The sequence below is a fragment of the Saimiri boliviensis genome, chromosome 6, assembly GCF_048565385.1.
Source record: "Saimiri boliviensis isolate mSaiBol1 chromosome 6, mSaiBol1.pri, whole genome shotgun sequence".
NCBI lineage: Eukaryota > Metazoa > Chordata > Mammalia > Primates > Cebidae > Saimiri > Saimiri boliviensis.
In genome coordinates, this window is record NC_133454.1 from 54099686 (window position 1) to 54121379 (window position 21694).

The 21694-nt window shown below is 45.1% G+C and overlaps 1 protein-coding gene across 5 annotated transcripts in view; it reads right to left on the bottom strand.

Annotated features, from left to right (window-relative positions):
• Nucleotides 1-1739: 1739 nt before the first annotated feature.
• Nucleotides 1740-21694, bottom strand: part of IFT46 (intraflagellar transport 46) — a 28435-nt gene continuing 8480 nt past the window's right edge. For 2 of the 5 annotated variants that reach the window (XM_039471330.2, XM_074400686.1), the window contains 10 exons: nucleotides 19814-19966; nucleotides 18986-19125; nucleotides 15913-15987; nucleotides 15656-15749; nucleotides 14759-14887; nucleotides 12221-12342; nucleotides 11798-11864; nucleotides 6323-6383; nucleotides 5942-6027; nucleotides 1740-5542 (listed from right to left, as the gene is read on the bottom strand). In XM_039471330.2, coding sequence (XP_039327264.1) covers nucleotides 5447-5542; nucleotides 5942-6027; nucleotides 6323-6383; nucleotides 11798-11864; nucleotides 12221-12342; nucleotides 14759-14887; nucleotides 15656-15749; nucleotides 15913-15987; nucleotides 18986-19125; nucleotides 19814-19966 — 1023 coding nt within the window. In that variant the 3' untranslated portion in view covers nucleotides 1740-5446. The other 3 variants (XM_074400687.1, XM_039471332.2, XM_039471333.2) reach the window with 3 other exon arrangements.

Consider the following 21694-nt stretch of genomic DNA (forward strand, 5'->3'; position numbering starts at 1 on the left):
AACCTCCACCTCCTGGGTTCAGGCAATTCTCCTGCCTCAGCCTCCTGAGTAGCTGGGACTATAGGCACGCACCACCATGCCCAGCTAACTTTTTGTATTTTTAGTAGAGACGGGGTTTCACCATGTTGACCAGGATGGTCTCGATCTCTTGACCTTGTGATCCACCCGCCTCGGCCTCCCAAAGTGCTGGGATTACAGGCGTGAGCTATCGCGCCTGGCCTTGAGCGCTTTCTTAACATAAGCATTTACACATAAATTTCCCTCTTAGCACTGCTTTAGCTGTATCCCATCAGTTTTGGTATATTGTGCTTTCATTTTTATTTGTTTCGATTTTTTTTTTGAGATGGAGTCTTACTCTGTCTCCCAGGCTGGAGTACAGTGGTATGATCTCAGCTCACTGCAACCTCCACCTCCCAGGTCCAAGCAATTCTCCTGCCTCAGCCTCCTGAGTAGCTGAGATTACAGGCATGCACCACTACATCTGGCTAACTTTTGTATTTTTTTTTTTTGAGACGGAGTTTAGCTCGTTACCCAGGCTGGAGTACAATGGCGCGATCTCGGCTCACCGCAACCTCCGCCTCCTGGGTTCAAGCAATTCTCCTGCCTCAGCCTCCTGAGTAGCTGGGATTACAGGCAAGCGCCACCATGCCCAGCTAATTTTTTGTATTTTTAGTAGAGACGGGGTTTCACCATGTTGACCAGGATGGTCTCGATCTCTTGACCTCGTGATCCACCCGCCTCGGCCTCCCAAAGTGCTGGGATTACAGGCTTGAGCCACCGCGCCCGGCCTAACTTTTGTATTTTTAGTAGAGGCGGGGTTTTGCCATGTTGGCCAGCCTGGTCTGGAACTCCTGACCTCAAGTGATCTGCCCACCTGGGCCTCCCAAAAAGTGCTGGAACTGCAGGAATGAGCCACCATGCCTGGCTTATTTGTTTTTAATTTTTAAATTTCTCTTGTGACTTCTTCTTTGACCTATTGGTTGAGTGTATTGCTAGCGAGGCATGGTGGCTCCCATCTGTAATCCCAGCACTTTGGGAGGCCGAAGCAGGTGGATCACGACGAGGTCAGGAGTTTAAGACCAACTTGACCAACATGATGAAACTCTGTCTAAACTAAAAATACAAAAATTATCCAGGCATGGTGGTGCACACCTATAATCCCAGCTACTCGGGAGGCTGAGGCAGGAGAATTGCCTGAACCCAGGAGGTGAGGAGGCGGAGGTTGCGGTGAGCCGAGATCGCGCCATTGCACTCCAGCCTGGGTAACAAGAGTGAAACTCCGTCTCAAAAAAAAAAAAAAAAAAAAAAAAAAAAAAAAAAAAAAATCCTAATTGTCAGGATCTGTATGTCTTTCCTCTTTGCCTGATCCATTTCCTGGACATAGACTCTTTCAGAATTCTCCTTTGGAAGTATAAGTCTGAAAGAGAGTTGGATGCAAACTCATTCCTTTATTTAATCCTTTTATTTAAACATAGCCCCTTACTTCTGTCCTCATAGTTGCTTGGTATTCTCATGTCCGAGCCTCCATAGTTCAAAGGTGCCCATTTTCTGTTAAGGTGGGTGCACAGTGAGGGAAGGTTCTGGGGATCCTATATCAACCTTCAACCAACCCCTTGTTTTCAGCCCAACCCTGCACACTTGCTATCAGAATTATCTGGCATTTTCTGTTCCTGATCCTTTCCAGGGTTCTACAGTGTCAATGGCTTACTTCTTCCTGACTCTTAGACCCTGTCCTCCACAGGCAGTTAGATTGCAGGTTTTTTTCCCTTTCTCCTGCTAAGTCAGTTACCACTTCATCTTCCAAAATGGTTGCTCTCTGGTCTCTCATTGTTTTCTTTCCTATTATCTGTCCTTGCTGGTTTACGTCTCCTTAGTTTGCTCTACTGACATTTTAGTAGGATTAAAGGAGGGAGTGAAGATTTGCTCGAGTTTGATTTTTGTTTATTTGGAAGTGCCAAGAGCCTAGGATCAGCAGAGAAGGCGAGGGACACTTCTAGCAAGGAAAATCACCTTCTAAAAGTTGAAAGAGAAAACTCATGAGTCATGTGTAGCACATGACAAGATTGGTTTTACAGTTCACATCGGACAGTTGTGGAACAGTGAGGATCTGAGGGTAGGGAGAGAGTAGCCATGTGGAAAGTCTAAAAGGCCAAGGGGAAACTTATACTTAGTAACATATTATATTTTACATTTTATGGCACTGGCACCTATTTTTTTTTTTTTTTTTTTTTTTATAGTTTGGAGACAGGGTCTCATTCTGCCACCTAGGCTTCAGTGCAGTGGTACAATCATAGCTCACTGTAACCTTGACCTCTTGGGCTTAAACGATCCTCCTGCTTCAACGTCCAAAGTAGCTTGGGACCACAGATGCACAACCATACCCAGCTATTTTATTTTTTGTAGAGACATGGTCTTGCTTTGTTCCCCGGGTTGGTCTCTTAACTCCTGGGCTTAAGTGATCCTCCTACCTCAGCCTCCCAAAGTGCTGGGATTACAGGTGTGAACCACTGTGCCCATCCCACTTAATGTTTTCACATGTTTATTCACAGGACAGAGTAAGTTCATGTTTTTATAACTGTTTCATGGCTGGGTTAACTAAGCATAGAAGTGAAGTGACTTTTCCTAGGGTTACAGAGCAAGTAACCAAAAAGAAGTAACTTGCAACTTGGAGAGAGAAGCCTGGTGAAAGCTATCTGAAGATGATCTCTGAAGAGCTATGGTGGATGTGCTGGAGGAGACAGAGAAGCTGAAAGACCCAGGCACCAACCAGGAACTTAGAGGTCCAGCTGATTCTCTGTATCTGCAGATTCTGTATTTGTGAATTCACCCAGTTGCTAAAATTTATTTGAACCCCAAATCACTACTTGTTTCCATGGTCATTTTTGGATGCTCAGAACACTGATAAATTCTGTTTTCCTGATGCCCACATTCCCAGCTGAGGCTGAAGAAGGCTGAAGGCGACACTGTCTTGTTTCAGCAACCAGCCTGGTATAGCATTTTAATGTCATCTTCCCTCCAATTTTTGTCCCTTATCAGTATTTGGCTCCACTATCCATTCAGCTGCTCAAGCCAAAAGAAGCTGCGAGCCATCCTTGATTTCTTTCCTTCCATCCCCCACATTGCATTGACTCTATCAGCAATTTCTCTTAGTTCTACTTCTACTGGATATTTCTTTGTTGTCTCTCAGCGCCATCTCTCCCTTCTATACTCTGCTTTCTACTGCCAGATTCCCTGGCCAACTACTGAATCTCTACCAGTGGTAGGCACCAGTGGGATGGGAGAAGGAAGGTGGGAGAAGGAAGCAGCAGCCACTGCTCTAATCACTGGTGGTGGAAGTACATACCTGTGGTCTTCAGCAGTGCCTGAGTACAGCAGGCACCTCCTCAGTCACTAAAGACCTGGCCACAGCTGTGCACCGCTGCTACCAGTGCTGGCAGTGGCTACCACCACTTAACTTATGTTCCTCAGTACCCTCCATTCTACCTTTTGCTCCTTCAGCCTCTCCAACATTTTTGTAACTGATTTCCCATATTATTATTTATTGAAAAGAGACAAAAGTTTTCCTCTATTGCCCAGGCTTTAGTGCAGTGGTACAATCTCGGCTCACTGCAACCTCCACCTCCTGGGTTCAAGTGATTCTCTTGTCTCAGCCTCCTGAGTAGCTGGAATTACAGGTGCACACCACCACACCCAGCTAATATTTGTATTTTTAGTAGAGATGGGGTTTCACCATGTTGGCCAGGCTGGTCTCAAACTTCTGACCTCAAGTGATCCACCCATCTCAGCCTCCCAATGTGCTAGGATTACAGGCCTGAGCCACTGCACCTGGCCAATTCCCCATATTAAACACCCTTTTTTTTTTTTTTTGAGATGGAGTCTTGCTCTGTTGCCCATACTGGGGTGCAGTGGTGTGATCTCAGCTCACTGCAACCTCTGCCTCCTGAGTTCAAATGATTCTTCTGCCTCAGTCTTTTTATTTTTTTAAAAGATGGTGTTTCACCATGATGACCAGGCTGGTTTTGAACTCCTGACCTCAGGTGATTCACCCACCTCAGCCTCCCAAAGTGCTAGGATTACAGGCATGAGCCACCACGCCCAGACTCTTCTGCCTCACTCTTAGAAGTAGCTGGGACTACAGGCGCACGCCACCACACCCATCTAATCTTTGTATTATTAATAGAGACCGAGTTTCACCACATTGGCCAGGCTGGTCTCGAACTCCTGACCTCATGATCCATCCAGTTCGGCCTCCCAAAGTGCTGAGATTACAGGTGTGAACCACCAAGCCCAGCTAAACATCAACCCTTTGTTAGAAATAACTAGCATGGTTTCAGACTTTCTGACTGGAGCTTGGCTGACATAACTCCAAAATATTTCCTGAATCTGTTCATCTCTACTACTGCCAACCCAGTCACCTCTCACCCAGATTTCTGCAATAGCTATGTTCCCTGAGACCACAACCAGACCAGTCTGGAGCCAGACAGCCTGTGAGGAAGGCAGCATTAACTGGAGAGAGACCCTTAGAAAAATTAAATTCCAGGAGAAAACCTGTTCCCTTCGACTGCCAATCTTGGAGGATTGGGGTTTCATTTTATTTTTATTTATTTATTTATTTATTTTTTTTGAGACGGAGTTTCACTCTTGTTACCCAGGCTGGAGTACAATGGCGCGATCTCGGCTCACCGCAACCTCCGCCTCCTGGGTTCAGGCAATTCTCCTGCTTCAGCCTCCTGAGTAGCTGGGATTACAGGCACGTGCCACCATGCCCAGCTAATTTTTTGTATTTTTAGTAGAGACGGGGTTTCACCATGTTGACCAGGTTGGTCTCAATCTCTCGACCTCGTGATCCACCCGCCTCAGCCTCCCAAAGTGCTGGGATTACAGGCTTGAGCCACCGCGCCCGGCTTGGGGTTTCATTTTATTTCACAAAACTTGTTTCCTTAAACTGCTCTTCATTTAATGCCCATTACTAAGCAAAGTTCCTTGTCTCTGCCTTATGCTCAGTCAGCCTCTTCTCCTTCATATTAAAGAGGAGAGTAATCTGACAATAGTGCATTTGATTTATAAAATCTTTACCCACTAACTTTTAAGAATGAAAAAAAAAAAAAAAAAAAAAAAAAAAAAACAATTGCATCCCTCTCCCAAAAAGGGTATCTTTTAAGCTTTCCTCCCAATCTTAGCTCCATGGGATCTCATCCAATTCTTCTAACTCAAATCCCCACAGTAGTGTAGATGCATTAACTCCCTGGGGACAACAATTTGAGGCAGGCAGGTTCATTAAACAAATGTGTGCAGTGCCCTCTGGCACAGAGGACAGCAGGACATGTACTGCCCTTGCGCCAAGCTGTGGCATAGGCAAGGACATCAGGTGGCTGACAACGATCTGTCCATCTCAGCTGGGGCAGAGGGGCCAGCTCAGCCTTGAAACAGCAGCTTGGGAGGTGTCTCAGCTGAAGGCTAATGTCTCCATGTCTCCAGCTTGGGAGGTGGAGTTGGATGAAGGAGTGAATGCTTTCTTGCCTTCAGCGAGAGCTTTAAAATGCTGCAAGGAAAGAGGAGAATGAACACTGAGTATTAGGGATATGCCAGTTGCTATATTTTAGCAAGAATTAATTTCTTTAATGAACCCCCTTTTATTTCCTTCCTGCTTCCATTCATGAGGCCACTTGGTTCTCCTGAAAGAACAAGTGTCTTCTATAGATCCTCACCTAATTTCACCTAAGGCCCATATCTCCTACTTACCCCACCCTTTTTTTCCTTCCACTTTCCCTTTGAAAACTCCATCCCTGCCTCCTTTGTTCTCCTAATTATGGGAAAAGGCAAAGGTAACTGGGCAGACACATCCTACGTCCCTGGAGGATACAATCACAGCAGGCTCAGAGCAGTAGGGACTGTAGGGATACTCTCTACAGCTTAAGTCAACTCCTGAGGCTTGGCTTACCTGTGAGTTCTTGAATTCTGAGTACAGGGAAAAGAGCAGATGGAGGGACTGGATCCGACTCTTGTAGACAGGGATGTCTAGAATGGCTGAAAGGAAGAAGAACTTCTAGGAACAGAACCGAACTCTGGGAATTAGGGGGCACTTCTGTTGAAGCTAGACAAGCCCCTGCCAGATGGGATGTTACTATGACTTTGGGACTTAAATACTCAGCAGGTAGTCACATAAGCCCAAACACCACCTTTGAGTGCTGCCAAAGAGCACAATGGGCTTAAAAAGAAGGCTGAAACTCAAGATGCTATCTTCCAGAGTAAAGAAGCCTGTCCAAAAGCCTAGAGCATCTCTATCCAGATATGGAGATGAGAAAAGGAAGGAGGAACTCACCACAGACTATGTCAATGTACTCTGCCAGGCTGCAATCAATCTCTGCTGTGGGCAGGCTTACCTGGAAGGGGGATGGGACGGACCAAAGTCAAAAGGCTGGTGTCAGTGGTCCCAGCACCACTCTCTCTCTCTGAAGGAAAAGAGCTTCTAGCATAAGACACATGTTATAGGCTAAAATGTGTTCCCCTAAGATTCAGATATTGAGTTCCTAACTCCCTGTACTTCAGAATGTGACTATATTTGGAGATAACATCTTTAAAGAGATAAGTTAAAACAAGGTCATTAGGGTGGGCCTTAATCCAATATGACTGGTGTCCTTATAGGAAGAGGAAATCAAGACAGAGACATGTAACACAGGGAAGACCATGTGAAGACACAGACAGAAGATAGCCAAGGAGAGAGCCCTCAGAAGAAATCAACCTTGGTTAGGCACGGTGGCTTCATACCTGTAATACCAGCACTGTGGGAGGTTGAGGTGGGCAGATCACCTGAGCCCAGCCTGGGCAACATGGTGAAATTCCATCTCTACCAAAAAAATACAAAAAAATACAAAAAAATTAGCCAGGTGTGGTGGTATCTGTAGTTCAAGCTACTTGGGAGGCTGGAGTGGGAGGATCGCTTGAGCCCAGCAGGTCAAGGATGCAGTAAAGCGAGATCAAGCCACTGCACTCCAGCCTGGGCATAGAGTAACACCATGTTTCAAAAAAAAAGGGCAAGGAAAGGAAGAAGGCAGGTAGGCAAAGCAAAGCAGAGAGGAAGGAAGGAAGGAAGAAGGGAGGGGGGAAATCAAGAAGGAAGGAAGGAAGGCAAAGCAAAGAGGAAGGAGGGAAGGAGGGAAGGAGGGGAGGAAGTCAACCATGCCAACAAACTGATCTTGGACTACTGGACTGCTAACCTCCAGAACTATGAAATAATAAATTTCTTATGTCTAAGCCACTCAGTCTCTGGCAGCCTTTATTATGGCAGCCTAGCAAAGTAACAAAACATAGTACTTTTTTCCCCTGATCAGTATGGAATTATAAGTAAAATCCACCGCCATACTCTCTTCCTGTGGGAATCTGTGAAAAAAAAAAACAAAACTGATACCAAGTTATGGCCAAGTATTAATAGTTATATATGCATTACTTGGTGTTATAATGCCTAATGATTCCAGGACACCATATGAACAGAGAAAACGGACATGACATCTAACTCAGGTAACAGGCTCTGGATCCAAACAAGTCACGGTGCAAGTTTTTAAACTACCGGTTTTTAAAAACTTCTTTTTTTTTTACAAAAAAATGGGGCACATATCATTCTGCAACTTGCTGCAATTTGCTTTTTTCATTTTTTTTTTTTTTTTTTTTTTTTGAGACGGAGTTTCGCTCTCGTTACCCAGGCTGGAGTGCAATGGCACGATCTCGGCTCACCGCAACCTCCGCCTCCTGGGTTCAGGCAATTCTCCTGCCTCAGCCTCCTGAGTAGCTGGGATTACAGGCACGCGCCACCACGCCCAGCTAATTTTTTGTATTTTTAGTGGAGACGGGGTTTCACTATGTTGACCGGGATGGTCTCGATCTCTTGACCTCGTGATCCACCCGTCTCGGCCTCCCAAAGTGCTGGGATTACAGGCTTGAGCCACCGCGCCCGGCCCTGCTTTTTTCATTTTAACAACGTATCACTGCTATTTCTTCGTATTAGAGCAAAATAAGGCCAAATAATATTCCATTGCATGGTATTTCACTGAATGCAATCTAGCTAATTCCCCTAATCAGACATTTTCTCTCAACTACAGCTTCAAAATGCTGTGAGGAAAGAGACTTTCCAAATTCTTTACGTTTACAATCAGTTCCTCATACACACACACAAAATCTGTCTTCATAGAGCTTACATTTTAGCAGGGAAGAACAAAATAACTAAGGTCTATAGTATGTTAGAAGTTACTGAAAAAAAGCAGGGACAGAGGTCAGGGAATGCTGGGGAGCTGGTGCAGTAATTTAAACATGATGGCTAGGAAGCACCTGTTGGTCATCTTTGCTCAGTTTCCTTTTCTTTTTTGATACCTTAAAAATTTGTTTTTAGACAGTCTTGCTCTGTTGCCCAGACTGGGGTCAGTGGTGTGACCTCAGCTCTCTGCAGCTTCTACCTCCTGGGTTCAAGCAGTTCTCCTGTCTCAGCCTCCCAAGTAGCTGGGATTACAGATGTGCACCACCAAGCCTGGCTAATTTTTTTGTGTTTTCAGTGGAGGGAGGGTCTCACCATGTTGGCCAGGCTGGTCTCAAACTCCAGACCTCAGGTGATCTGTCCACCTCAGCCTCCCAAAGTGCTAGGATTACACGCATGAACCATCACGTCCAACTCCTTTTTTTTTTTTTTTTTTTTTGGAGAGAAGAGTCTCCTATTGTTGCCCAGGCTGGTCCTGAACTCCTGGCCTCAAGTGATTGTCCCACCTCGGCCTCCCAAAGTGCTGGGATTACAGGTGTGAACCACGGTGCCTGGCCCACTTTCCTTTTCTTATTGATAAATGAAAGCTCTTTGCTTGGATAGTAATTTTTTCTATTACATATATATAATTTTTCTCAGACTGCCACCATCTTTTAACTTTGTTTATGATGTCTATTGGTATGTAGAACCTTTCATTTCTATGAGTTTAAACTGTCACATTTTCCCCATTATGACATTAAAAAAAAAACAAATAGAGATGGTTCTATGTTGCTCAGATTGGTCTCAAACTCCTGGGCTCAAGCAATCCTCCCATCTTGAGCTCCCACTTCTTAGGACTTTTTTTTTTTTTTTGAAACACAGTCTCTCTCTATTACCCCAGCTGGAGTGCAGTGGTATCACCTCAGCTCAATGCAATCTCTGCCTCCTGGGTTCAGGCGATTCTCCCACCTCAGCCTCCTGAGCAGCTGGGCTTACAGGCACCTGCCACCACACCTGGCTGATTTTTTAATTTTTTTGGTAGAGATGGGGTTTTGCCATGTTGGCTAGGCTGGTCTTGAACTCCTGACCTCAGGTGATCCACCTGCCTCTGCCTCCAAAAGTGCTGGGATTACAGGCATGAGCCATGGCGCATGGCCTAAACCACTGTGCCTGGCCTCATTATGACTTTTAAGTTTCTTTTTTTTTTTTTTTTTTGACACAGAGTTTCACTCTTGTTACCCAGGCTGGAGTGCAATGGCGTGATCTCAGCTCACCGCAACCTCTGCCTCCTGGGTTCAGGCAATTCTCCTGCCTCAGCCTCCTGAGTAGCTGGGATTACAGGCACGTGCCACCATGCCCAGCTAATTTTTTGTATTTTTAGTAGAGACGGGGTTTCACTATGTTGACCAGGATGGTCTCGATCTCTTGACCTCGTGATCCACCCGCCTCGGCCTCCCAAAGTGCTGGGATTACAGGCTTGAGCCACCGTGCCTGGCTTAAGTTTCTTATTATACTAAGAAACACCTAACCATCCTAATAGAATTAAATTTCTCTAAGTTATAAGACACCTGAATTTTTTTAAAAAGAATTAGATTTCTACTGTATTTATTTCATTTATTTTTTTCAATCATGCTCCTTCTGTCTCTCCTATGTTTTTATATTACTTACATGGCTTTATTTTTGCATTAACTCTTTTTTTCCCCCCTATTTTTATTTTTATTATTATTTTTTGAGACAGGGTTTCCTTATGTTGCCCAGGCTGGTCTTGGGCTCAAGCAATCTTCATGCCTCAGCCTTCCAAAATGATAGGACTACAGGAATGAGCCATTGTGCCCGACCCACATTAACTCTTTAATTTGTCTGAAATTTACATATATACATATGGTTGAGGCAGAAATCTGGACGGGCCCAGTGTAATCCCAGCACTTTGGGAGGCTGATACGGGCAGATCACAAGGTCAAGAGATCTAGACTATCCCGGCCAACATGGTGAAACCCCATCTCTACCAAAAATATAAAACTTGGCTGGGAGTGGTGGTGGGCACCTGTAGTCTCAGCTATTGGGAGACTAAGGCAGGAGAATCACGTGAACTTGGGAGGTGGAGGTTGCCGTAAGCTGAGATCATGCCACTGCACTCCAGCCTGGTGACAGAGTGAGACTCCGTCTCAAAAAAAAAAAAAAAAAGGGCAGGGTCGGGCGAAGTGGCTCATACCTGTAATCCCAGCACTTTGGGAGGCCAAAGCAGGAGGATTACCTGAGGTCAGGAGTCCAAGACCAGTGTGACCAACATGTAGAAACCCCATCTCTACTAAAACTACAAAAATTAGCCAGGCATGCTGGCACATGCCTGTAATCCCACCTGCTCAGGAGGCTGAGGCAGGAGAATTGCTTGAACCCGGGAGGTGAAGGTTGTGTGCGCCGAGATCGCGCACTGCACTCCAGCCTAGGCAACAAGACTGAAACTGTCTAAAAAAAAAAAAGGCAGAAATCTAATTTAATTTTTTTCAAATAATCAATTGTCTCATTATACCCTCATTCTATCACCATTTAAAAAAGTATCTTTCTGGCCGGGCGCGGTGGCTCAAGCCTGTAATCCCAGCACTTTGGGAGGCCGAGGCGGGTGGATCACGAGGTCGAGAGATCGAGACCATCCTGGTCAACAAGGTGAAACCCCGTCTCTACTAAAAATACAAAAAGTTAGCTGGGCATGGTGGTGCGTGCCTGTAATCCCAGCTACTTAGGAGGCTGAGGCAGGAGAATTGCCTGAGCCCAGGAGGCGGAGGTTGCGGTGAGCCGAGATCGCGCCATTGCACTCCAGCCTGGGTAACAAGAGCGAAACTCCGTCTCAAAAAAAAAAAAAAAAAAAAAAGTATCTTTCTGATATACCAAATTACCACATATACATGGGTTTCATGTGATACCATTAGGTTAATGAAATCCCAGCACTTTGGGAGGCCAAGACAGGTGGATCACTTAAGGTTAGGATTTCGAGACCAGCCTGGTCAACATGGTGAAACCCTGTCTCTACTAAAAATACAAAAATTAGCTGGGCAAGGTGGCAGGTGCCTGCAATCCGTTACTCAAGAGGCTGAGGCAGGAGAATCACCTGAATCGGGAGGAAGTGCAGGGAGCTGAGTTCATGCCACTGCACTCCAGCCTGAGCGACAGAGTGAGACTTGCTGCAAAAAAAAGATCACTGGGCGCTATGGCTCATGCCTGTAATCTCAGCACTTTGGGAGGCGGAGGCAGGAAGACTGCTTGAGCCCATGAGTTTGAGAACAGCCTGGGCAATAAACCAAACCTCATCTCCAAAAAAAAATTTTAAATTGGCTGAGTGTGGCAGTGCATGCCTGTGGTCACAGGTGGGAGGACTGCTTGAGTCTGGGAGGTAGAGGCTGCAGTGAGCCATGATATCATGCCACTGCACTGCAGCCTGGGAAGAGCAGACCCTGTCTCAAAAAAAAAAAAAAAAAAAAAGGTTACCAATAATAATGATGCAGGAAGAGAAAAAACATTGGGCCCTGGAGCGAACACCATCCTTTCTTACCTTACCTCCTGCTATCTTCCACTCACCTTGCCCAAAAGTTCTTCAAACTCCGGGGACCATTCCTGCATCAGTGTGTCAATGTCGGGCATGGGCCTAAAAGTATAGAAGTAAATATGAACAATAAGCATCAACTGATAACATCAGCAACCTCTAGATCAGGATATTCTAGGATGAAGGAGAGGTTTCTGGCCCATTAGGAAGGCTTCAGGAGAACCTAGACTGGGCATACCAAAGTTGCCCAGGGCCTGGGGTTTAGAGGAGCTAGCTAAGTAATACCAGAGAAATTACAATCTTTACGTCTAAAATCTCAGCCAGTAGTTGCCAGGATCCACAGGATCTCGAGTTGATCAAGTATGTTCCCAGCCTCTGGGCCTCTTCTCAGGAGCAATAGTTCACAGGTGGTGAAAGTTACTATGGGTTACTGTTGTAAAGAATGTGGTATTTCTTACCTGGTGTAGTGCACAGTCGCAGGGGGCTTAGAACGATGTAACTCAGAGATGCTCTCAATCCACATGTCAATGGCTCTGGGATTCTTTTCTGCATCTTCCAAGCTCTTTACTTTCATATGTTGCTAGGAAGGTAAGGAGAAAGCCTGGCTGAGGGCACTGAAGTAGCTCTCTTGTCTTTACAGTGTCTCATTATAGCTGCTGTTGTTGCATATTCAAGGTTGCTGATGATAGCAGCTGCCACATGAAATAGCAGCCAAATGAAAGGGACAGGAAACCCTGATAAAATCTGCTGAAGCCAGGCCAGGCATGGGGGCTCACACTTGTAATCCTAGCACCCTGGCAGTCTGAGATAGGAGGATCACTTGAGGCTAGGAGTTCAAGGCCAGCTTGGACAACATGGTGAGAGCTTGTCTGTACTAAAAATAAGAAAATTAGCCAGGCATGGTGGTGTGTGCCTGTAGTCTCAGCTACTTGAAAGGCTGAATGGGAGGATTGCTTGAGCCTGGGCATTTGAGGTTGCAATGAACTAAGATTGCGCCACTGCACTCCAGCCTGGGCAACAGGGCAATATTCTATCTCAAAAAAACAAAACAAAACAAAACAAAAGCCAAGTGCAGTGGCTCACACCTGCAATCCTAGCACTTTGGGAGACTAAGGGAGGAGGATCACTTGAGGTCAGCCTAAGCAACATAGGGAGACCTGTCTCTACAAAATAAAAAAAAATAAAAAAAATAAAAAGCCGGGCGCGGTGGCTCAAGCCTGTAACCCCAGCACTTTGGGAGGCCGAGGCGGGTGGATCACGAGGTCAAAAGATCGAGACCATCCTGGTCAACATGGTGAAACCCCGTCTCTACTTAAAATACAAAAAATTAGCTGAGCATGGTGGCATGTGCCTGTAATCCCAGCTACTCAGGAGGCTGAGGCAGGAGAATTGCCTGAACCCAGGAGGTGGAGGTTGCGGTGAGCGGAGATCACGCCACTGCACACCAGCCTGGGTAACAAGAGTGAAACTCCGTCTCGAAAAAAAAAAAAAAACTAGCCAGGCATGGTGGCATGGACCTGTGGTCCTGCCCACTTGGGAGGCTGAGGTAGCAGGATTGCTTGGGCCCAGGAGGTCGAGGTTACAGTAAGCCACAATCACACCACTGCATTCCAGCCGGGGTGACACAGCAAGACCCTGTCTCAAAAAAAAAAAAAAAAAAAAAGGAATTTACTGAAGCCATGGAAAGGGAGCAGGTCAAAATGGCAGGACGGACCATAATGAAATACCATTTTACACCTACTAGTATGGTTAGAATAAAAAAGATAAACAATAACCGGTGTTGGTGAGGATGCAGAGAAACTGGAACTCTCATTCATTGCTGGTGGCAATGTAACATAGTACAGGCACTTTGGAAAACAGTTTGGAAGTTCCTCAAATGGCTAAACATAGAGTTTCCACATGGCCCAGCAATTCTACTCCTATGTATATACCCAAAATAATGATAATATACACCCACACAAAAACTTCTATACAAATATTCAAAGCAGCATTATTAATAAAAGTGGAGAAAACTGGAGAATGAATAAAGAAAATGTGGTAAATCTATACAGTGGATATTATCCAGCCATAAAAAAGGTGGCTGGGTGTGGTGGCTCACGCCTGTAATTCCCAACACTTTGGGAAGCCGAGGTGGCTGAATCATGAGGCCAGAAATTTAAGACCAGCCTGGCCAAGATGGTGAAACCCTGTCTCTACTAAAAATATAAAAATTAGCTGGGCATGGTGGCGGGTGCCTGTAATCCCAACTACTCAGGAGCCTGAGGCAGGGAACTGCTTGAACTCAGGAGGCAGAGGTTGCATTGAGTCAAGATTGATTGCACCACTGCACTCCAGCCTGGCAACACATCAAGACTCCATCTAAAATAAAAATTTTAGGCTGGGCATGGTGGCTCAAGCCTATAATCCCAGCACTTTTGGAGGCCGAGGCGGGTGGATCACAAGGTCAAGAGATCGAGACCATCCTGGTCAACATGGTGAAACCCCGTCTCTACTAAAAATACAAAAAATTAGCTGGGCATGGTGGCACATGCCTGTAATCCCAGCTACTCAGGAGGCTGAGGCAGGAGAATTGCCTGAACTCAGGAGGCGGAGGTTGCAGTGAGCCGAGATTGTGCCATTGCACTCCAGCCTGGGTAACAAGAGCGAAACTCCGTCTAAAAAAAAAAAAAAAAAAATTTAAAAAAAAGGAATAAAGTCATGACCAGGGTCTAGGAGGAAGTGGGAGAATGAGGAGTGAATACCAATGGGTGTGAAGTTTCTTTTTGAGGTGATAAAATATTAGGTAGTGGTGATGGCTACAAAACTGTGATTATATTAAAACTAATGAGCTGTACAATTTAAAAGGCTGAACTTGCTGCTATATAAAGCTGTCATTTGAAAAATAGGGCTGGCCCAAATTGATAGCCATCTCTTGATAGATGGTAAGTCTACTGTATGAGTGCCAGCAAGGCCCTTGGCCCTCTCCAGCTGGGGCCTACACTAGGCTAGTATCTTACTGTGATGTTGTGCTGCTTAGAATTCTCTGTTAACCAGAGTGAGAGCACTGTAGGGTCTGACTGCTTTGTAGAAGGTTCATCCAATACCAACAAGCCAAGGTTGTCAGGCTTTCCATCAGGACGTGGGACCTGGTTAAGAAAAAGGTAAGAAAGCAGAAAGGAAAATGAGAAGGACCTAACAAGGCCACACCTGTTTCCAATAAGCTAAAGAGGAATAACTCTTCTAGTTGACCATTACTAGTGTTAAAAGCATGTGTATCATGCTGTACTCAATACTATCCAGAAAAAAAATATGATCCATAGCAGCTTAAATATACACCTGTTGTCCCAGATAATTAGGAAGCAAATACATGACAAACGGTTAATATATAATGAGGTATGGCTGGGTGCAGTGGCTCACGCCTGTAATCCCAGCACTTTGGGAGGCCGAGGCGGGTGGATCACGAGGTCAAGAGATCGAGACCATCCTGGTCAACATGGTGAAACCCTGTCTCTACTAAAAAAAATACAAAAAATTAACTGGGCATGGTGGCACGTGCCTATAATCCAAGCTACTCGGGAGGCTGAGGCAGGAGAATTGCCTGAACCTGGGAGGCGGAGGTTGCGGTGAGCCGAGATCGTGCCATTGCACTCCAGCCTGGGTAACGAGCGAAACTCCGTCTCTCCAAAAAAAAAAAAAAAAAAAAAAAAAAAAAATATATATATATATGATGAGATATGTACTACTTAAGAGCAATGAGTATAACTTGGAGTTGAGAGCAAGGTTAAGAACTCCAATGAAACGAACATGTATAGAGGTAGCCAATGCTAGTCAAAGAAGTTAGGGGAACCGTTAAAAGTAATAGGGGCATCAGAAGAAACAGTTAAGGAGTCATTTTCAGGATGTACTGACTATACCTTTAAGAATGCATCAATATCCCCAACAGCTGGGATAAAATCAGGAATGAAAGGCTTCAGTTTGTGGTCCAGGTCAATCAACTGAGGTGTGTACCTAGGAGATATTGTCAAAGGAAGGTAGAGACAGTCAGAGAAAGTTACTTTACTATTCAGGCTAGAAAACATCTAAGAAGAATGACCCTATTTCAGACTAGAGGTAGGAAAGGTTTGGGCCAAGGTAGGGATGGTAGGGTATGGTGGGAAGTCCTAGTACTCACCTACTGATGTACTGGAACAGTCCCTTAATCTCAGCAGAAACTGGCAAATGCTCATAATCTGCAGGGTCATAGGCCCTGGGAAAAGGAAAATAGTTTGTTCGAGGTGACCAAAGAAGAGCAGAGGTGGCAGAGTCCTAGGTGCTGGTGTGTTACTGACTATAGGGACATGATCCTGAACCTAGTTTCTGCCTCTCCAATATCTGCCTTTCTTGGTGGCTTGCAAAGCAACTTTAAGGTTGATTATACTTAACTCTCAATTATCTCTAACTCTAAAGAACAGAGGTGCAGAAAATCTAAAACATAACTTTTTTTTAATGCTAAAATGTAGCCTAAATGGTTTTCCTTTTAATGAAAGGATGACAAGAAAAGGTGGAACAAGAGATTTTAGGGCTGGGCGTGGTAGCTCAACCTGTAATCCCAGCACTTTGGCAGGCTGATGTGGCTAGATCACCTGAGGTCAGGAGTTCAAAACCAGCTTGGCCAATATGGTTGAAACCCCATCTCTACTAAAAATACAAAAATCAGCCGGGTGTGGTGGTGCATGGCTGTAGAACCAGCTATACAGGAGGATGAGGAAGGAGAATCGCTTGAACCTGGGAGGTGGAGGTTCCAGTAAGTCAAGATCACACCACTGCACTCCAGCCTGGGTTACAGAGCAAGACTCGTCTCAAAAAAAAAACCCAAAAAAGAGATTTAAATATCTGACATGAAAATAGGTTTGCACCAAGAAAAAAAGAAATTTTTGGGCCAGGTGCGGTGACTCAAGCCTGTAATCTCAGCACTTTGGGAGGCCGAGGCGGGTGGATCACGAGGTCAAGATCGAGACCATCCTGGTCAACATGGTGAAACCCCGTCTCTACTAAAAATACAAAAAATTAGCTGGGCATGGTGGCGCGCGCCTGTAATCCCAGCTTCTCGGGAGGCTGAGGCAGGAGAATTGCCTGAACCCGGGAGGCGGAGGTTGCAGTGAGCCGAGATCGCGCCATTGCACTCCAGCCTGGGTAACAAGAGCGAAACTCTGTCTCAAAAAAAAACAGAAATTTTTATAGAAGTGATTTTAGCAGTTATTTTTAAATTTAATTAATTTATTTTTGAGACAAGGTCTCACTCTGTTGGCCAGGTTGGAATACAGTGGTCTGATCACAGCTCACTGCAGCCTCAAACTCCTGGGCTCAAGTGATTCTCCTGCCTCAGCCTCCTGAGCAGCTGGGATTATGGGCACAGGCCAGCATGATTGGCTAAATTTTTTTTTTTGAGACAGAGTCTCGCTTTGTCACCAGGTGCCAGGCTGGAGTGCAGTGGCACAATCTCGGCTCACTACAACCTCCGCCTCCTGGGTTCAAGCAATTCTCCTGCCTCAGCCTCCCGAGTAGCTGGTACTACAGGTGCACACCACCATGCCCAGCTTATTTTTGTATTTTTAGTAGAGATGAGGTTTCACCATGTTGGCCAGGATGGTCTCAATCTCTTGACCTCGTGATCTACCTGCCTTGGCCTCCCAAAGTGTTGAGATTACAGGCTTGAGCCACAGCACCCAGCCTAATTTTTTTTTTTTTTTTTTTTTTTTTTTTTGAGACAGAGTTTCACTTATGTTGCCCAGGCTGGAATGCAATGACAAAATCTCAGCTCACTGCAACCTCGACCTCCCAGGTTCAAGTGATTCTCCTGCCTCAGCCTCCCAAGTAGCTGGGATTACAGGCATATGCCACCATGCCCAGCTAATTGTGTTGAGATGGGGTTTCACCTTGTTGGTCAGGCTGGTCTCGAACTTCTAACCTCAGGTGATGCATTCATCTCAGTCTCTCAAAGTACTGGGATTACAGGCATGAGCCACTGCATCCGGCGCTCAGCTAATTAAAAAAAAAAAAAAAAAAATTTTAGGGCCGGGCATGGTGGCTCAAGCCTGTAATCCCAGCACTTTGGGAGGCCGAGGCGGGTGGATCACGAGGTCGAGAGATCGAGACCATCCTGGTCAACATGGTGAAACCCCTTCTCTACTAAAAATACAAGAAATTAGCTGGGCATGGTGGCGCATGCCTGTAATTCCAGCTACTCAGGAGGTTGAGGCAGGAGAATTGCCTGAACCCAGGAGGCGGAGGTTGCGGTGAGCCGAGATCGCGCCATTGCACTCCAGCCTGGGTAACAAGAGCGAAACTCTGTCTCAAAAAAAAAATAATAATAAAAAATAAAAAAATAAAATAAAAATAAAATAAAAAATTTGTAGCGGGAGGTCTTGCTATGTTGCCCAGATTGGTCTTGAACTCCTCGCCTTAAACAATCCTTCCACCTCAGCCTCCCAAAGTGCTGGGATTACAGGCATGAGCCATTGCATCCAGCGCTCAGCTAATTAAAAAAAAAATTTTGTAGCGGGAGGTCTTGCTATGTTGCCCAGATTGGTCTTGAACTCCTCACCTTAAGCAATCCTTCCACCTCAGCCTCCCAAAGTGCTGCGATTACAGGCTTGAGCCACCATGCCTCACCACCACCTTTTAGATTTACTCAGCAAAATCTCATGTAATCCCCAAGCCCACAAATGTTTCAGTTAGTGCAAGTGATACTATAGTACTAGATGAGGCAGTAGAGTCAGAAAGGGAGGAAAAGTCATTATTATGTTGGGTTTCTGAGATATCTGCAAGTACTAAATATAGGAGATCAAAAGAGATGGTGGAATTTCATTTCTTTCTTTTTCTTTTTTTTTTTTTTTGAGACAGAGTCTAGCTTTGTTGCCAGGCTGGAGTGCAGTGGTGCGATCTCAGCTCACTACAACCTCTGCCTCCCGGGTTCAAGCGATTTCCTTGCCTCAGCCTCCCGAGTAGCTGGGATTAGAGGCATGTACCACCACACTCGGCTAATTTTTTGTATTTTAGTAGAGACAGGGTTTCACCATGTTGGCCTGGCTGGTCTGGAACTCTTGACCTCGTGATCCACCTGCCTCAGCCTCCCAAAGTGCCGGGATTACAGGTGAGAGCCACTGCGCCCAGCATAATTTTACTTCGAACTGATGCCCTCCCGCTCCAGTGTTTTGAAGGTGGTATTTTGAAGAACACCCTTGGCTTGGGTGTTCTTTCCTCACCCTTCCAGAGGGGCTCCATGCTCTTCATCATCATCATCAGAATCAGAATCAGTTTCAGATGAATCATCATCATCATCATCGTCATCATCATTTTCACTAAAGCCCCGTTGAGGTGTCAACTGTGAAGTCTTTTTCTTCTCCTGAGATAGGGCAGGGCAGGCAGAGACAGCTTTACATAAAAAAAAAATCTAACGTACCCCTGCCCAGTTCTCTATCGCTGTAACCAACACCCCACCCACCTGGCACCCAATCACCAGAAAAAGGAGGCACTTCCCAGAAGGGGCTTGAGTGCCTTCTGCCCCCTGCTCAGCTACAAATGGGGACTCCACTTTCTAGAACCATATTCCATCTCTCTACTTGACGCTAGGGTAGAAATTCCATCTAATTTTATCTATTGTACAGATTACTCAGATACTCAGAGCTCTGCATACACTTTAGACAGCTTTGGCCCAAAAAGCTATGGACTTTCAAAGAAGAGGATGGCAACTCTAATTATTTTGGAAGAAAATCAGGGAAGATGAAGAGGGAATAAAAACTTTAAGGGTCTTAATACTCACAAAGACCATAGAGAGGAAATCTAGTATTTAATTTTCAAGACTGCTCAGCGTAAGCTGCTTGAAACTACCAAAAGAAAAAAGTTCAAAACCAACCTTGTATCCATCTAACCAGCAGTTTCTATGGAATTTCCATTTTTGTTCAGTGATATTTCTCTTCATGGATTATCTGATCTATCTGTATTTCCCTTCCCTTACCCCATAAATTACATACAATGACTATACATTCTCTCTTAAGATAAGCAGCTCTTTTGTTCTTGCCATTATAACCTACCTTTCTGTGCTTCTGGCTCTCTCTGTACCATCCCACCTTCTCAAATCCATGAGAAGGGGTCTGGTGGCACCTGGGACTTGCAGAGGCAGGTAGAACAGGGTCCATGTCTTTGCTTCTGTGGCCCGGAGCCTGTGGCATGCCCTCTCTTAGGACCTGAAGGATGACCAATTGGCCCCCTTTAAAAGTAGGTTTCCAGCCAGGCGACAGGGGCTCATGCCTGTAATCCCAGCACTTTGGGAGGCCGAGGCAGGCGGATCACAAGGTTAGGAGATCGAGACCATCCTGGCCAACATGGTGAAACACTGTCTCTACTAAAAATACCAAAAAATTAGCTGGGTGTGGTGGCGCATGCCTGTAATCCCAGCTACTCAGGAGGCTGAGGCAGGAGAATCACTTGAGCCAGGTAGTTGGAGATTGCAGTGAGCCAAGATCACGCCACTGCACTCCAGCCTGGTGACAGACTGAAACTCCATCTCCAAAAAAAAAAAAAAAAGCCAAGTTTTCAAAGCTTGGTTTCTATATACCATTTGGCTTATACAGAGGTGAACACATGTTTGATTCCAGTTGCTTAAAATTAATTTTTTTTATGGTAAAGCAGCTATTGGCACACACAACTGTGACGTGTTACAAGACACCAAAAACTGCTTTTGGTCACCTTTTGCTCTAAGAATAACAAATTTATTATACATAGATAAAAGTATATTCTAAGCTATAATATGCATAGCAGATAATGAAACAGTTGAAGACCTTATTCAGTGACTACATCTTATTAGTATATGATTGATAGGAACTTTCTAGAGCATTCTTTCTTAATTCAAGATTTGCCAAAATTATCTTTAGTCACATAGGAAGCAGTTTTGGCAAAGGGAACTTGTAAGAATATTGTCAGCCCAGGGTAGTGTCTCATGCCTGTAATACCAACATTTTGGAAGGCCAAGGCAGGCGGATCACATGAGGCCAGGAGTTCGAGACCAGCATGGTCAACATGGTGAAACCCTGTCTCTACTAAAAATATAAAAATTAGCCAGGCGTGGTAGTGAGTGCCTGATCCCAGCTACTTGGGAGGCTGAGGCAGGACAATCGCTTGAACCCAGGAGGCACGTTGCAGTGAGCTGAGATCACACCACTGTACTCCAGCCTGGGCACCAGAGCGACTTCATCTAGGAAAAAAAAATAATAATTTTGTCAATTTTTTTTTTTGAGACAATTTCGCTCCTGTTGCTCAGGCTGGAGTGCAATGGTACAATCTCGGCTCACTGCAACATCTGCCTCCCAAGGTTCAAGGGATTCTCCTGCCTCAGCCTCCCGAGTAGCTGGGATTACAGGCCTGTGCCACCATGCCCAGCTAATTTTTTTGTATTTTTAGTACAGATGGTGTTTCTCCATGTTGTTCAGGCTGGTCTCCAACTCCCGACCTCAGGTGATCTGCCTGCCTCAGTCTCCCAAAATGCTGGGATTACAGGTGTGAGTCACCACGCCTGGCCCGTGAATTTTAAAGGTTATTCAAAAGTAGATCCTTTCTGTTGCTTCTGGGTGCATACCAAATTAGAAAGATGAACCTTAAATACTGAGCACAGAATGAAGACTAGAATTTAGGGTGATATACAAAATTTGGCGGTAAATTGGATAGGAAAATAGTTACTTTTCTTCTTCCTCTTTAAAGTTGTACTTTGCAAAAACTCTGATATGAAAGCAGAAGGCTTCATATACTACAGACAAATGCCTAAGAAATGACCTTGTATATAAGACATTAAAACAGGACACTGGTCATAGAGTGGGACCACCTGAAAATGTTACCTTTTAGGCTTTTTATTAAATCAGTCCACATCACTACCGACTTCTATATTACTTCAAATATTTTTCACCTGTGTTTCCAAAGTT